This window comes from Salvelinus alpinus, chromosome 7 (genome assembly GCF_045679555.1).
Source record: "Salvelinus alpinus chromosome 7, SLU_Salpinus.1, whole genome shotgun sequence".
In the NCBI taxonomy this organism is placed as follows: domain Eukaryota; kingdom Metazoa; phylum Chordata; class Actinopteri; order Salmoniformes; family Salmonidae; genus Salvelinus; species Salvelinus alpinus.
In genome coordinates, this window is record NC_092092.1 from 56282420 (window position 1) to 56298980 (window position 16561).

General features: G+C 43.1%; 2 protein-coding genes across 3 annotated transcripts; both read left to right on the top strand.

Moving 5' to 3' along the window:
* The first annotated feature begins 545 nt into the window (after positions 1-545).
* LOC139581257 (ras-related protein Rap-2c) lies at positions 546-4871 on the top strand. Its single transcript, XM_071410821.1, has 3 exons — positions 546-1728; positions 2103-2422; positions 3160-4871. The coding sequence occupies exons 1-2, from the start codon at positions 1456-1458 to the stop codon at positions 2379-2381; spliced, it is 552 nt and encodes a 183-aa protein (XP_071266922.1). The 5' UTR covers positions 546-1455; the 3' UTR covers positions 2382-2422; positions 3160-4871.
* Positions 4872-6434: 1563 nt separating this feature from the next.
* On the top strand, positions 6435-8708 carry LOC139581258 (UDP-N-acetylglucosamine transferase subunit ALG13). Of its 2 annotated transcripts, none has more exons than XM_071410822.1 (4): positions 6435-6670; positions 6823-6985; positions 7092-7230; positions 7390-8708. In XM_071410822.1, the coding sequence occupies exons 1-4, from the start codon at positions 6590-6592 to the stop codon at positions 7499-7501; spliced, it is 495 nt and encodes a 164-aa protein (XP_071266923.1). In that variant the 5' UTR covers positions 6435-6589; the 3' UTR covers positions 7502-8708. The 2 variants fall into 2 exon arrangements, with proteins under 2 accessions (XP_071266923.1, XP_071266924.1); XM_071410823.1 differs by having other exon boundaries at positions 6466-6670; positions 6862-6985; positions 7390-8648.
* The last annotated feature ends 7853 nt before the right edge of the window (positions 8709-16561 follow it).

Below are 16561 nucleotides of genomic sequence, written 5' to 3' on the forward strand. Positions count from 1 at the left end.
CCTTTTTTTAAATTGTAAAATGAGAAAGGCAATGTAGCAGTGTGTCTGTGTCCCTATTCGAAGTTAGTTTCACTCGTGTGGTCTTCTGGGTATCTGTTTTGTTTTGGCCCCTAGCCCATTGACTATGCTCTGTGGCATTGCTGATACGCTGATCAACAGAGGTCAACCTTAGAGTTATAAAAAAAAGAATCCTGAGCAAAAGCATCCAGAAAAAGATGTCCAAAAAAAGCAGATGAGAACACTAATTCACATCAATGTTTGGAGTCTCCCATTCCACCTACTGGGGAAAAGCTTGAGCACACTTATAAATACACACACAAAATATATGACATATCAGACAAATTATTTATTGCCAATAACATATAACATCGTTTCTGTAAATAGCGCACTAAATTTTTTCACTGAATCCTGAAAGTTCCATTCTATGCAGCACATTTCTATGTGCAAATTCTAAACGTTTCGATCTCCTGTCCCGCCTGAAGTTATAGTTTAACCAATGGGAATGCCAATCGCTCTTCAAGGACCAATTAAATTGCACATTCCCCACCGTGGTCCTTCCTTTACATTATGGCCTGCATTTTGGATTGTCGTGTATCGTTTTAATGTCCCTGCTGAGGACTAGAACATATAGTATTCGCACCACAAATTTGGTGCTCCCTCATTTTATAGATTTGGAAAGAAAATACGAGCTGCTAACATACTCGGTTCCACAAGACATTACAGCTCAGTGGTGGTCGCGAGGGTGAGGCAGTATCAGTAGGGAGAGGCCGTGAGGACGAAATTAGGGAAGGGAGTGGGAGGTCTTCCACCTTCTCATCCTAAACCGCAAGCAGTGTACTGTGGACAGCATTGGACTAAAACTCCAACCCAAGGTTCCTAAACGCTATCTGGCTGTTAAGTGCAGCACGCTCGGAATAAGGCCAGGGACCCTCCGTGGCAGACGTTGGCATTGCGCTTTTGCGGCACCGGTATGGTTTATGATGTGGAACAGTATGTGAGCAAGCCACATTCACATGCTCTCCAAAAATGGAGACAATAGGAAATCATTATCGTATTGTGCATCTTAGCTAGTTAGCCACCAAGCCAGCTAATGCGCCGTTTTGGGGCAGATTAAAGCAACTTCTGCCCATATTCGTGTCAAGGTATATTTACTGTCTGTGTAGGATTTGGCATACGGCTCCTTATCGTGAGCGAACATGGAGGGGCGTTGTGGATTTAGCCAACTTTGCTAGCTAGCTTACTCAGTCCAAGACTTCTGTATTTAACCAGATTTGTGTTTTGTTTTAACTTATTGTATGTTTTCCAATTGTTAAGCATACGTGTTAACATTTTAACTGAGGTTCACTTGTTAGTTTGCAGAGGAGTGCTTTCAAGGTTTGCTTGATTTAATGTTGTCAAAGGATATAACAATCCAGCTAGCCAGCTAAGTAGCCCAGGTCAAGCTCGTGCACCCTAATGAAGGAGTACAAAGTGGTTGTGTTGGGAAGCGGAGGCGTTGGCAAGTCCGCGCTGACTGTCCAGTTTGTCACGGGCACGTTCATCGAAAAATATGACCCTACAATTGAGGACTTCTATCGGAAAGAGATTGAAGTGGACTCGTCGCCTTCGGTGTTGGAGATCCTTGACACGGCAGGGACAGAACAGTTCGCCTCCATGAGAGACCTGTACATCAAGAACGGCCAGGGTTTCATACTTGTCTACAGTCTCGTCAATCAACAGTCTTTTCAGGTAAAGGCCCTTACTACCTGTTACCAATACCTACCCACATGTCAAGGAGCTAGCTAGCATCACCAGCTGTCAAGATGCATTGTACCCATGTTTTAAATGGGCCTACTGGGCAATCTCAGTTGTCTTCTATCATTTTGAGTCGTAACCCCATTGTTTACAAATCAGGAACCAATTGGAGAGATCCAGCCATTGCCTTAATCCCTACAACTATGGGCTAAGTCCAAAATTGTATAAACTCAACAGGTTGGAAGAATGGCCAATGGTCTGCTACTTAACTCATTGATATACATCGAAGAGCTATGCAGCAATAGATGTTGCACAAACGTTTTCCCACAGTTCCTGAGAATATGCTTTCTATCCATCCCTAACCTCAGGACATCAGGCCGATGCGAGACCAGATAGTGCGGGTCAAGCGCTTTGAGAAGGTGCCACTGATCCTGGTGGGCAACAAGGTGGACCTGGAGTCTGAGAGGGAGGTTGCAGGTGCAGACGGCCGGGCCCTGGCTCAGGAGTGGGGCTGCCCCTTCATCGAGACCTCAGCCAAGAGCAAGACCATGGTGGACGAGCTGTTTGCTGAGATCGTCCGTCAGATGAACTATGCCACACTGCCAGAGAAACAGGAGCAGTGCTGCACGGCCTGTGTGGTGCAGTAAAGGAGTAGGTGGACACTGTCCTCTCCACAACTCTCTCCCAGGTAAGAGGCTGAAGCACTATACTTCACCCTCCACACACATAGTAACACTAAGAAGTGATAATGCACACTGATAGGCTTTTCACTGACAACGGGCAAGAATTCACAGGCTGTCAAAAGACGTATGGGCATGGATAGCAGCAGTGTAGGGTTTGTAATGCATGTACAAAAATCTGCAGGGAGATGAGAGGATCAGGGGTGGCACAATGGGATCCATATGACAGCTGTTAGAAGAAGCAGACGGAAAGGGGGTTTGCTGCACGGACTGATAAAACCGTTGGTTTAGCCTGTTATCATTAGATCAGACAAAGAATGTGGCGTGAAGAAGCCAACTGTCTGAGCATTGAGCACAGGGGCGGAAAAGAGGAGTGAGGGAAGTGAATGGTTATGTACTAGCAGAGAGACGAGAGACCTATAAGCAAGAGAGGGCAGATCCCAGACAAAGAAAAAGGAAAACGCAACATCCTGAATATAAATTGATGTTCCAAAACAGGAAGCAGATTTTCTTCACTGTGAGAACTAACTTCCCCACCCATACAGCAGACACACACATTGAGGTATTGGTCGTTGTAATTGAGTTTCACAGTTTACATATTGGTGAAATGCTAATTTCCTTAATTGTAAAGGTGTTAGTTACTTAGTAATATCTTCATATCTACTAGTGTCTCAACACCTATTGTTTTCAGTCTTTCCTCTACTCTCAGTAACACAGTACTTTTTCTTTTTCCATTGTTGTAAAGTTCCTGCTTTGATGACCTATGACCCCAGGAACCACTTCAGCTCCATCACACCTTCTGACCTCTCCAGCTGGCAGTATTACTTACCAGAGGGCAGATTCTTGTCTGTTCATGAGCCAATTCAAGGGAGTCTTGAGCCTGCCCAACCTTTGATATCTTGACTGTGGAACACATTCACCTGCAGACTCACTGGCCTTCATGGTTTAGGTGCAGGGAAGACCTACTTTTCAATGTGTATAGGACAGATTTATGAGGATGAAGGGTTGTCTATGGATTTCTATTTTCTCATTTGGGGTAGGGGAGTGCTGGGGCAATGAGCAGTGATCTGCTCGGGACCACAGTGTCCCTTTTTGAAGGTGCTCAGTCATTATATCCCCTAGTTTTACTTTGTACTGGAATTGGTTTGTTAAATCTGGTATTTCATTTTGAAGTGATAACAGCCATTATACAGGTTTGGGCCTCGGGACAGAATTCAATCAAACCGTGGTAAATATACGATTGCTGTGCTCTACAGCAGTGTTTACCAAAACACCTGATTTCAAGTCGTTAGCTAGGTTTCCGACCAATTGGCGACAGATTTTCAAAAACGGACTTGTTGCAGATTGAAGTCACTGCGTGATGACGTAGTGCACACATAATGTACTTTTCTTGCAACCGTTTTCATGTACGGAATAAAAATCTAAAGTTCAACGTGTTAGTTTTGTCAACTGTTGTGTTAAATAGCAAATCTGCCAACTCTGGTCTTAGCACGTGCACTCTAGCCAACAGACCGCAGAGACCGTGCTGGCAGGCTAGTCTACATTACATTATTATGGATAACAAAAATACATTATTTTTTTGCATCGATCATCATGTCACCAGAATCAGACCCTTGATTTTTATTGGTAAGGAACATCAAGATCAGCTTGCACTTTCACCACCCTGTGACATTCATCAATTATTTAATCTGTAGCCTAATAAACTGCATGGTTTCCCGAGTGGTAGTGGGAGGACCACATCGCGTGACTCCAAGTTGACTTCGATATGATGGTTATTATATCAATATAAAGGGGTTTCCACCGCTATTTCTCACAATACATTTTACCGATCCCAAAAAAGCCCGCCATGTCGAACGAACGAAATGTCTGTCTGCATTTATAAAAATTGTACTGACGCTTCCTGTTTCCACTACAGCTGTCGATGTTTTTGTTTTAATACAGTATGACTTTACTTGTGAAAAAAGTGGTTGGAAAAATGTTTAATGAGGGCTTAATGATTAGTTGACTTGAGGGCTGGAGTGGGGAAACACCGCTTTATAGGGCCTAAAACCAACTGTATGGTGGTATAGAAGCAGCCCAATTTTCAATTTTTTGACGGGTGTGGTCAAGCCAGGTTGATGTGCCCCTAAGCATGAGACATTCACGTTGAGTTGACTGTAGATCAATGTTTGTTTTCTGATTACAGCTGTGTGGTTGCTTTAGATACAGGTTCCTCGGTCATTTGGATGATGACTGTCATGTTACATGGTTTGATCAAATTCTGGCCCTAAACTAACTTTTAGATTATGATTTGTTTTGTTTTGTTTCTCATAACCTATTTATTAATATCTAATTACATTGTTATCCAATCATCAAAGTTTTCATTTATACTTGCTTTTGGGTTTGCTTTTTTGACTTTACAGTGAGTTTTTTGTTGTAAGTTTTGCATTAACAGAGCCTTAAATGATTTCAGTCTTATGTTGGTTTCTGTGTGGTCATTCAGTCTCATACTTTCAACTCTTCAACACAATTACTGCCATGTAGTACAAATCTGATACTAAGATTGAAGGACACTGACCTGATCATGTGGTCACAAGTTTGGTATGCTGATTCAAATTGTCTTACATTTCTGGTTTAGACTTCATTACAGACTGAAACACTATATATAGAATATTGTTTCCTACTACACATCAAATGTAATTCACTTTATGCAAAGTGCTGTCTGTCTTTCCATTGCACATAATGAGAACAGGCACTTTTTGAGCTGGCTCAATATTCAAATGACCTGACTCGAGTGGCCTTGAGGTTGGGCAATTCTGAATATGTGGTAGAACATATGAGTTTGTCATGTAGAAAGAATAGTCTGTTCTATATAGTATATTTCTATCTGCAACGTTTTATGGGTTGGCCAAATACTGTTACACAATCAGCCACAAGAGGGCAGCATTCTCTACATTATTTGAAAGCAGTTATTCTAGCTCTGGGGGCTTTTTTTAAATGTATTTTTACATGTCAAACAACGTTTCCATCCACAGTTTTTATACGACTAAAGTCATATTGTATTAAACAAAATCACAACAGCTGTGATGGAGACAGGAAGTTTCAGCGTAATTGTATAAATGCCGACATAATTTGTTCGTTCAACATGGTGGGATCTTTTTGTGTCGGTAAAATCAATTGTGCGGGAAATGCCAGTGGAAACGCCTTAATGCGCAAATATTGAGTTAATCATCTCGAAGTACATTTGGAGTCGCGATGATATGGCTTGTGGTCCTCCCACTACGACTCGGGAAACCATGTACTTTATTAGGTTACAGATTAAATAAATTATGATGAACTTCACAGGGTGCTGAAAGTGCACGGTAATGAGTTTGATGCTGCATTCCAATATATCGAGGGTCTTATTCTGGTGACATGATGGTCGATGCTTGACTGCCGTTTGCCAGATACAATATGATCGTTTTTACCCATAATCTCATCACGTAATAGACAAAACAACCCGCACAGCCTACTCGCACTGTATATGCTAGCTGTTGGCTAGAAAACACGTGCAAAGACCAGAGTAGGCAACGTTTGCTATTTAACACAACAGGTTTTTTTGACAAAACTAACCGTCGAGTTGAAAATGCGATGGAAACACATTTAACTTTGTATTTTTATTCGGTACATAAAACTTAAGCGAAAAAGTAAATTTTGTGTGCACTATATCATCAACCAAACGTATTTGTTGCCGATAAAAATCAGTGCATGTATGTTTTTTATTTATTTAACCTTTGCCTAGTTAAAATGTTAAATAAAACATAAATGCACTGATGTTTATCGGCAACAAATCCGTTTGGTGGAAACACCACTAGTGGGAAATGCGCATAATTTCTTTATGCGGATGTTAGAATAGTCGCAAGAAAATCTGTCACCAATTAAATGGAAACCTACCTACTGGAGGCATTTTCAAAATGGTCATAGACAAACTACTGTTTCTTCATTAGATCAATAGCGCCACACTTATTTTTATGAAAAAAAATGTCTAGACTGCAAGTTCATGTCCAAACCTGTAGGTGGCAGAGTGATGTATTCTTTAGCGGAAATGCCAAGGAAATGAAAGAAAAACGTGACGTCAGGCTACTGAAATTTGTAAACAAACACACGGGACATCTTTAGTACAAGTACTGAAAATTACATTTGATACATGAGCAACCATGAAGAGGGTATTTGTAACTGTAGGAACAACAAGCTTTGATGACCTAATCGAACGCGTTACTTCCCCTGAAGCTGTTCAAGTGAGTATGATATGTGATGGCTAAAGAAGCTAACGTTAGCTAGCTAGCCAACTGTCCTCAAAAATTAGACAGTAATAATTTGACTAGACCTACCTAGTGTCCTACCCTCGCATTGTTATATTTCTAGAAAGTTATGCATCTCTCTCTTGAAGGAGTTGAAAGCCCGCGGCTATCAACATTTGGTCCTGCAGGTTGGACAAGGCTCCATTCTCCCAGATCCAGACAGCTGTCACGAGCTCACGTTAGAGGCCTTCCGATTCAAGGATTCCATTGCTGAAAATATCAAATGTGCCGACCTGGTTATCAGCCATGCTGGTGTGTATCTATTTTTTAAAGAAATGAAACAAACTAGGTAAACTACCATACCATTGTGCTGGTCTATGATGTTGATGAATTATAATGACTTGTCTTGTATTTTCAGGGGCAGGTAGTTGTCTGGAAACCCTTGGTGCAGACAAGCCACTGCTAGTTGTGGTCAATGACAAACTTATGGACAATCACCAGCTAGAGCTGGCCAGACAGCTACACCAAGACTCACACCTACTGTACTGCACCCCCAGGTCAGTGTAAATCCTCATGTGCAACTTGATCATGAGGACTCACTTGGTCAATCTGACATATTGTATATGTACATTTCTGCTAATAAAGTCGTAGAGTTGTCAAACTGTGATTGAAATTCAGTGGGTCAACATACCCTTTTCTCTCAAATTATTTCACAGCACTCTTACTGAGACCCTGAAGACAATGGACCTTGCTGTTCTTTCACCCTTCTTACCCGGACAACCAAAGCATTTTGCCAATTTCCTGGACAGGGCCCTTGGTGTTCAATGATTCCAATGGAGGGCAGTCTCTGAGGTCAACTGTGTTCTGTTATGGACTCTCGAGATGTTTTGCGCTCTTCTTCATGTGGCTTTCCAGCAGACTAGACGCTGTGTTGCGTACTGCCTTTCACAGGTCGGAGTGTGGAATGCAAATTGTGGTCACAAAAACGAAAAGGTGAATGGGATAATCTTAAATTGCACCACCATTTAACCCAGCACCTATACACTATCACCAAAAACCAACCACCCCATCCCACTACGTTGGCCCTAAACAATCCTACACCATGCTGTCGGTCTGGGAGGATGGAATCTGGGAGGATCAAAACTTCCTGTAGTTCTTCTGCACTAAAATCTCTCACCCCAAAATATTTCTCTGCTGCTGCAACGACCACATATATCTTCTGTGATTTCCGCTCCATCAGCGCAGTACAGTTGATCACCATGGCTATGATGTTTGCTCTCTGAAACTCCTCATCTTTGCGATGAACTGGAAGTGGGGTTGGCCAGAGGGTAGCCTGGGCCTCGCGTGCCTGGCTTCTAGTTTTTCCTATCAGTATGCAGAGCTAATACCAACTCAGGCAATTGCCTGGGGCCTTACATCATCATCATTTTGTTTAATAATGCGCTATTAAGCAATTGTGACCATCTCTGTTTATGACAAACACTGCGGATTCTGTTTTCTCCCTGCGAATTTGGCTCTAGCTTTGAGCAGTGGGCTCCCGAGTGGCGCAGCGGTCTAAGGCACTGCATCACAGTGCTAGAGGCGTCACAATAGACACTGGTTCGATCCCGGGCTGTATCACAACCGGCCGTGATCAGGAGTCCCATAGGGGCGGTGCACAATTGGCCCAGTGTCGTCCTGGTTAGGGTTTGGCCGGTGTAGGCCGTCATTGTAAAAATAATTTGTTCTTAACTGACTTGCCTAGTTAAATAAAGGTAAAATAAAAATATAATATTTAAAAAAAAAAAAACTATTATGACCCCATTCCCGAAGCTAAGAAATACTTTGTTTCCCTCTACGACACTCACAAGCTCTTCAGGACACACATTTTTTTCTACATACCTGATGATCTTCCCTTATGTTTTCCCGAACTTTCCCATTTCTGATACAATTCTCACTTTTTGATGCAAATTAAAATTGTTACATCTTTCCCATATTCAAGTAATTTAACATATTTTCTTATTTGCTTTATGAACATAAAATGCAACCAAGTTTCTATCTGTGCTGGAATGGCCATAACGTTTTTATTATATAAATATAAATGTGACATGCAACAATTTCAAATGTTACACTGAGTTACAGTTCACAGAAGGAAATCAGACCATGTAAATTCATTAGACCCTAATTTATGGATTTCACATGACTGGGCAGGGGCACAGCCATTGGTGGGCCTGGGAGGGCATAGGCCCACCCACTGGGGAGCCAGGCCTAGCCTATCTGAATGAATTATTCCCCACAAAGGGCTTTATTACAGACAGAAATACTCCTCAACACCCCTCCCCCTTCAGGTGATCCCACAGGTAAAGAAGCCAGATCTGGATGTCCTGGGCTGGCATGGTTACATGTGGTCTACGGTTGTGAGGCCAGTTGGATCTACTGCTGATGGTGAAGAAATGAACATTAAATTATCTGGCAACAGCTCTTTTGGACATTCTTGCAGTCAGCATGCCAATTGCACGTTCCCTCAACTTGAGACATCTGTGGCATTGTGTTGTGTGACAAAACGGCACATTTTAAAGTGCCCTTTTATTGTCCCCAGCACAAGATGCACCTGTGTAATTAATGATCATGCTGTTTAATCAGCTTCTTGATATGCCACACCTGTCAGGTGGATTAATTATCTTGGTAAAGGAGAAATGCTCACTAACAGGGATGTAAACACATCTGTACACACAATTTTTGAGAAATAAGCTTTTTGTGCATATGGAACATTTCTGGGATCTTTTATTTCAGCTCATGAAACATGGGACCAACAAGTTATATGTTGCGTTTATATTTTTGTTCAATATAACTACAGTCTACAGAAGCTGAAGCTGAAACATGAAACGGTTCACCCTTGCCCAGAACTCTATAATGGCTGGCATAATTCCAACCCCTAGGAAAAGCAAAACAGGCTGAGACAACAATAGACAGTTTAATCCATTTATTGATTGATATTAAATTAATAACATAAAATCCCACCCTTTCATAGCACTGCATTTATATTTTTGTTCAGTATAGGTATTGTTTGATAAAGAAAATATCAAATATGTATTGACCCAGAATTTCCACATCGGTGGATCCCTAACTAAAACCTCGGACTGCCCTGTGCCTGGGGCCTCCAAATCACTGTCTGTTAAAAGGTCTGATCTGGCCATGTTCTATTTTAACCAGTTGGAGACAGGCTGATTAGGTATTGGATGCTGGTGAAAGGGGTATATTTTCAACTCGAAATGAGAGGAAAAACATGGATGTACACTGAGTATACAAAACATTAAGAACACCTGCTCTTTCCATGACGTAGACTGACCAGGTGAAAGCTTATTGGTGTCACTTGTTAAATCCACTTCAATCAGTGTAGATGAAGGGGATGAGACAGGTTAAAGAAGGATGTTTAAGCCTTGAGACAATTGAGACGTTGTTTGTCTATGTATGTGTGCCATTCAGAGCGCGAATGGGCATGACAAAATGTTCCTAATGTTTGAAATACTCAATGTACTGAGTGTAGATACAGTATATTATAAATCTTATGCTGATTATTTGTTATGAACAGCACAAATTGCAAATACACTGCTCAAAAAAATAAAGGGAACACTTAAACAACACAATGTAACTCCAAGTCAATCACACTTCTGTGAAATCAAACTGTCCACTTAGGAAGCAACACTGATTGACAATAAATTGCACATGCTGTTGTGCAAATGGAATAGACAAAAGGTGGAAATTATAGGCAATTAGCAAGACACCCCCAATAAAGGAGTGGTTCTGCAGGTGGTGACCACAGACCACTTCTCAGTTCCTATGCTTCCTGGCTGATGTTTTGGTCACTTTTGAATGCTGGCGGTGCTTTCACTCTAGTGGTAGCATGAGACGGAGTCTACAACCCACACAAGTGGCTCAGGTAGTGCAGCTCATCCAGGATGGCACATCAATGCGAGCTGTGGCAAGAAGGTTTGCTGTGTCTGTCAGCGTAGTGTCCAGAGCATGGAGGCGCTACCAGGAGACAGGCCAGTACATCAGGAGACGTGGAGGAGGCCGTAGGAGGGCAACAACCCAGCAGCAGGACCGCTACCTCCGCCTTTGTGCAAGGAGGTGCACTGCCAGAGCCCTGCAAAATGACCTCCAGCAGGCCACAAATGTGCATGTGTCAGCATATGGTCTCACAAGGGGTCTGAGGATCTCATCTCGGTACCTAATGGCAGTCAGGCTACCTCTGGCGAGCACATGGAGGGCTGTGCGGCCCCACAAAGAAATGCCACCCCACACCATGACTGACCCACCGCCAAACCGGTCATGCTGGAGGATGTTGCAGGCAGCAGAACGTTCTCCACGGCGTCTCCAGACTCGGTCACGTCTGTCACATGTGCTCAGTGTGAACCTGCTTTCATCTGTGAAGAGCACAGGGCGCCAGTGGCGAATTTGCCAATCTTGGTGTTCTCTGGCAAATGCCAAACGTCCTGCACGGTGTTGGGCTGTAAGCACAACCCCCACCTGTGGACGTCGGGCCCTCATACCACCCTCATGGAGTCTGTTTCTGACCGTTTGAGCAGATACATGCACATTTGTGGCCTGCTGGAGGTCATTGTGCAGGGCTCTGGCAGTGCTCCTCCTTGCACAAAGGCGGAGGTAGCGGTCCTGCTGCTGGGTTGTTGCCCTCCTACGGCCTCCTCCACGTCTCCTGATGTACTGGCCTGTCTCCTGGTAGTGCCTCCATGCTCTGGACACTACGCTGACAGACACAGCAAACCTTCTTGCCACAGCTCGCATTGATGTGCCATCCTGGATGAGCTGCACTACCTGAGCCACTTTGTGTGGGTTGTAGACTCCGTCTCATGCTACCACTAGAGTGAAAGCACCGCCAGCATTCAAAAGTGACCAAAACATCAGCCAGGAAGCATAGGAACTGAGAAGTGGTCTGTGGTCACCACCTGCAGAACCACTCCTTTATTGGGGGTGTCTTGCTAATTGCCTATAATTTCCACCTTTTGTCTATTCCATTTGCACAACAGCATGTGACATTTATTGTCAATCAGTGTTGCTTCCTAAGTGGACAGTTTGGTTTCACAGAAGTGTGATTGACTTGGAGTTACATTGTGTTGTTTAAGTGTTCCCTTTATTTTTTTGAGCAGTGTATATATCATTTGATGCACTATATATACAAAAGTATGTGGATACACCCTCAAATTAGTGGATTCGGTTATTTCAGCCACACCCGTTGCTGGTAGGTGTATAAAATCGAGTACACAGCCATGCAATCTCCATAGACAGACATTGGTAGTAGAATGGCATTACTGAAGAGCTCAGTGACTTTCAACGTGGCACCGTCATAGAATGCCACCTTTCCAACAAGTCAGTTCGTAAAATTCTGCCCTGCTAGAGCTTCCCCGGTCAACTGTGAAGTGGTCGTCCACACAAGCTCACAGAACGGGACCGCCTTTAGCACTCGGTTGCAACACTTACTACCGAGTTCCAAATTGCCTCTGGAACCAAAGTCAGCACAATAACTGTTCATTGGGAGCTTCATGAAATGGGTTTCCATGGCCGAGCAGCCGCACACAAGACTAAGATCACCATGCGCAATGCCAAGCGTCAACTAGAGTGGTATAAAGCTCGCCGCCATTGGACTCTGGAGCAGTGGAAACGTGTTCTCTGGAGTGATGAGTCACGCTTCACCATCTGGCAGTCTGATGGACAAATCTGGGTTTGGCGGATGCCGGAAGAACGCTACCTGCTCCAATGCATAGGGCCAACTGTAAAGTTTGGTGGAGGAGGAATAATGGTCTGGGGCTGTTTTTAATGGTTTGAGTTAGGCCCCTTAGTTCCAGTGAAGGGAAATCAACGCTACAGCATGCAATGACATTCTAGACGATTCTGTGCTTCCAACTTTGCGGCAACAGTTTGGGAAGGCCCTTTCCTTATTCAGCATGACAATGCCCCCATGCACAAAATGATGACCATAAAAAAATTGATTGTTGAGAAGAACTTGACTGGCCTGCACAGAGCCCTGACCTCAACTCCATCAAACACCTTTGGAATGAATTAGAACGCCGACTGCGCATCAGGCCTAATTGCCCAACATCAATGCCCGACCTCACTACTGCTCTTGTGGCTGAATGGAAGCAAGTCCCTGCAGCAATGTTCCAACGTCTAGTGGAAAGCCTTCCCAGAAGAGTGGAGGCTGTTATAGCAGCGAAGGGGGGACCAACTCCATATTAATGCCCATGATTTTGGAATGAGATGTTCAACAAGCAAGTGTCCACATACTTTTGGCCTTGTAGTGTATATTAAATCTGTTTTATAAGACTTGGTTTATTGTTCATATTTGCTATTGTCTTGATACGGTTGTTGTGTTGTCTGTAAGTGTGATTCAGCTTGTCCTTCACTCCTCATGACACTAGTCAGCACACTGTAATAAGGCTGGCATAGGCAGGAGTACGATTGCTCTCTGGCATCAAAACTAACACCACATCCTGTTCAGACGGAGATTAAGACAGACAGTAAGCAGGCGCCAAAATGAAAGAAGCAAATTGTTGACAAGACCAACAAAAGAAAAAGAGAACAATCTCCTTTAACGTCGCAATTAATATTATGACTTCATAATCATGTATCCAATCCATGGAATGTTTATCAAAAATCTTTTGCGACTTAGGCTTCTCATTCTCGCGAGGGACTCTGGTTTCTCACAGCTTCTTGAATGATGTTCATCTGTATTAAACACAGAGGTAAGACCAAAGTCATATTATGAATTCAACTTGTTTCACATTTGATGTTTTCAGTGTTTCAGGGGTCATCAGGGAGGGTGGAATGGAGGCCTGGGGGGTGATGATGACAGTTTCCTGATTGAAATACTACTGTGCCAATGGTCCAGGAGGCCATTGCTCTTACAGAAAAGGTGGGGCTTGAGTCTATCCCAAGTTTAGTGCCACAGTTGTAGCTAAAGCAGGGAATGTGGATGGAGAGTGTTGATGTGAGAATCATGGATCTGGTTGGGGGTGCCGAAACGTGTGTGTGTGGGGGGGGGTTCACCAGAGGCTGGCGTTAAATATTTCACACTGGTCAACTCCAATGGTGTCTGCTTACACCTCCTGCTACACTCAACACTGCGTTAGAGCAAGGCCAAGAGCAAGCCTCCTGCAGTAGTGATGCTAGCATTACTACTCTCATTAGCACTGACATTAATGGGGCTTGCTGATGAGTGGGTGTGACCATCGCAAGGCTATCAGCTATAAATCACACAGAGCCATCTCTAATGGACACCAAGCATGTTATATTCAACCGGTCTTGGTTCTCTCTGCAGACAGATAGATTTGTCTTAAATGTGTCTATGTGCATGTGTGTTGCAGAGCTGGTGGATCTGTGTGATGACCACGAGGCTCTGAAGCTTCTCTTTCTGTCCCAGCAGCCTCAGGAGTGTGCCAGCCGACTACTTCCTCACATTTTGCACTGTTAATCATGAGTTCTATGAAAGTAGAACCACTAGAGTGGACAAGGCCTCTATGAAACTATTTCTAATTGTCAAAAAATGAGTTTCTATCTATACATGGCTCTTCTTTGTTTTTAAGTATTTGTTTATCTTATCAGGAAACCCAAAGGATGGTGCCTATGTTTCCATCACCCCCTTAGTGGCCAACCCAGACCCTGCACTTCTGAGTAACTATAAACTCTGCTTGTTAATTATGTGTGTGCATTCGCATAAAGTAGTTTATGTGTATCTTCTGTAGGATGGATTTGTTTACCTTCTGTCTTAGTGTGTGTATATATGTTGAACCTGTTTGTTTGTGTTTTAGAGAGCCTGTAGACTCAGACTGACAGCCTGGAGAGGGCTCGTCTCAGACAGCTCTACTCTCAGGAGGACCGCAGAGCCAAGGAGGCGCCCTCTCAGGCCCAACCCACACAGACTGTGCTCCATCAATTACTTAGGCATATAGAAGTTGAAAAAGATATATATACAGTACCAGTCAAAAATTTGTACACACCTACTCATTCAAGGGTTTTTCTTTATTTTTTACCCGTTTTCTACATTGTAGAATAATAGTGAAGACATCATAACTATGAAATAACACATGGAATCATGTAGTAACCAAAAAAGTGTTAAACAAATCAAAATATATTTTAGATTCTTCAAAGTAGCCACCCTTTGCCTTGATGACAGCTTTGCACACCCTTGGCATTCTCTCAACCAGCTTCACCTGGAATGCTTTTCCAACGGTCTTGAAAGAGTTCCCACATATGCTGAGCACTTGTTGGCTGCTTTTCCTTCACTCTGCGGTCCAACTCATCCGAATCCATCTCAATTGGGTTGAGGTTGGGTGATTGTGGAGGCCAGGTCATCTGATGCAGCACTCCATCACTCTCCTTGGTCAAATAGCCCTTACACAGCCTGGAGGTGTTGGGTCATTGTCCTGTTGAAAAACAACTGATAGTCCCACTAAGCGCAAAGCACATGTGATGGCTTATCACTGAAGAATGCTGTGGTAGCCATGCTGGTTAAATGTGCCTTGAATTCTAAATAAATCACAGACGGTTTCACTAGCAAAACACCCCCACACCATCACACCTCCTCCATGCTTCACAGTGGGAACCACACATGTAGAGATAATCCGTTCACATACTCTGCGTCTCACAAAGACACAGCGGTTGGAAACAAAAATCTCAAATTTGGCCAAAGGAGAGATTTCCACTCGTCTAATGTCCATAGCTTGTGTTTCTTGGCCCAAGCACGTCTCTGGTGTCCTTTAGTAGTGGTTTCTTTGCAGCAATTCAACCATGAAGTCCTAATTCACGCAGTCTCCTCTGAACAGTTGATGTTGAAATGTGTCTGTTACTTGAACTCTGTGAAGCATTTATTTGGGCTACAATTTCTGAGGCTGGTAACTCGAATTAACTTATCCTCTGCAGCAGAGGTAACTCTGTGTCTTCCTTTGCTGTGGTGGTCCTCATGAGAGCCAGTTTCATCATAGAGCTTGGATGGTTTATGACTGCACAATTTTCCAGATTGACCGACCTTCATGTCTTAAAGTAATGATGGACTGTCGTTTCTCTTTGCTTTTTTGAGCTTTTCTTGCCATAATATGGACTTGGTCTTTTACCAAATAGGGCTATCTTCTGTATACCACCCCTACCTTGTCACAACACAACTGATTGGCTCAAACACATTAAGAAGGAAAGAAATTCCACAAATTAACTTTTAACAAGGCACACCTGTTAATTGAAATGCATTCCAAAGGAATACCTTTTGAAGCTGGTTGAGAGAAGGCCAAGAGTGTGCACAGCTGACATCAAGGCAAAGGGTGGCTACTTTGAAGAATCTCAAATCTAAAATATATTTTGATTAGTTTAACACTTTTTTGGTTACTGCATGATTGTGTATGTGTTATTTCATAGTTGTGAGGTATTCACTATTATTCTACAATGTAGAAATAGTAAAATTAAAGAAAAACCCTTGAATGAGTAGATGTGTCCAAACTTTTGACTGGTACTGTAAGTCTTAGAAGTGTTTTTTATTTATTTTTGTGCCCAACTTTTGTGCTGTGTCCCAAAGGCTAAGAGCCAGGGCCGTGCGGTACATATTGACGCCCCTGACGACGAACGCTCCAATCGCCGAACTTGAGGCAGGAAGAGCAGGAACTGAGAGAACCTGTCAATCTTACAATCATGTATGTACAAATGAAGGTGGAAATATGATCTAGTGGACCCTAAGTCATCAAAGTCTAAGCTAGCCAATAGTCATCAGTGTTGATTAATACAGTCGTCGTGAACCCTTCGTGGAACTCTTAATCAAAACAACAATCCTGGGATTCTTGTGTGACCACAATCATACCAAGCCAGACCCTGTTATACACTGGATTGTGCAGGGTACATTTTTGGGTT

Coding starts and splice junctions, on each gene's coding strand:
- LOC139581257 (XM_071410821.1), top strand. CDS start 1,456: ATGAAGGAGTACAAAGTGGTTGTGTTGGGAAGCGGAGGCGTTGGCAAG. Junction 1,729..2,102: donor TCAATCAACAGTCTTTTCAG/GTAAAGGCCCTT, acceptor CCCTAACCTCAG/GACATCAGGCCGATGCGAGA.
- LOC139581258 (XM_071410822.1), top strand. CDS start 6,590: ATGAAGAGGGTATTTGTAACTGTAGGAACAACAAGCTTTGATGACCTA. Junction 6,671..6,822: donor CTTCCCCTGAAGCTGTTCAA/GTGAGTATGATA, acceptor TCTCTCTTGAAG/GAGTTGAAAGCCCGCGGCTA. Junction 7,231..7,389: donor CTACTGTACTGCACCCCCAG/GTCAGTGTAAAT, acceptor ATTATTTCACAG/CACTCTTACTGAGACCCTGA.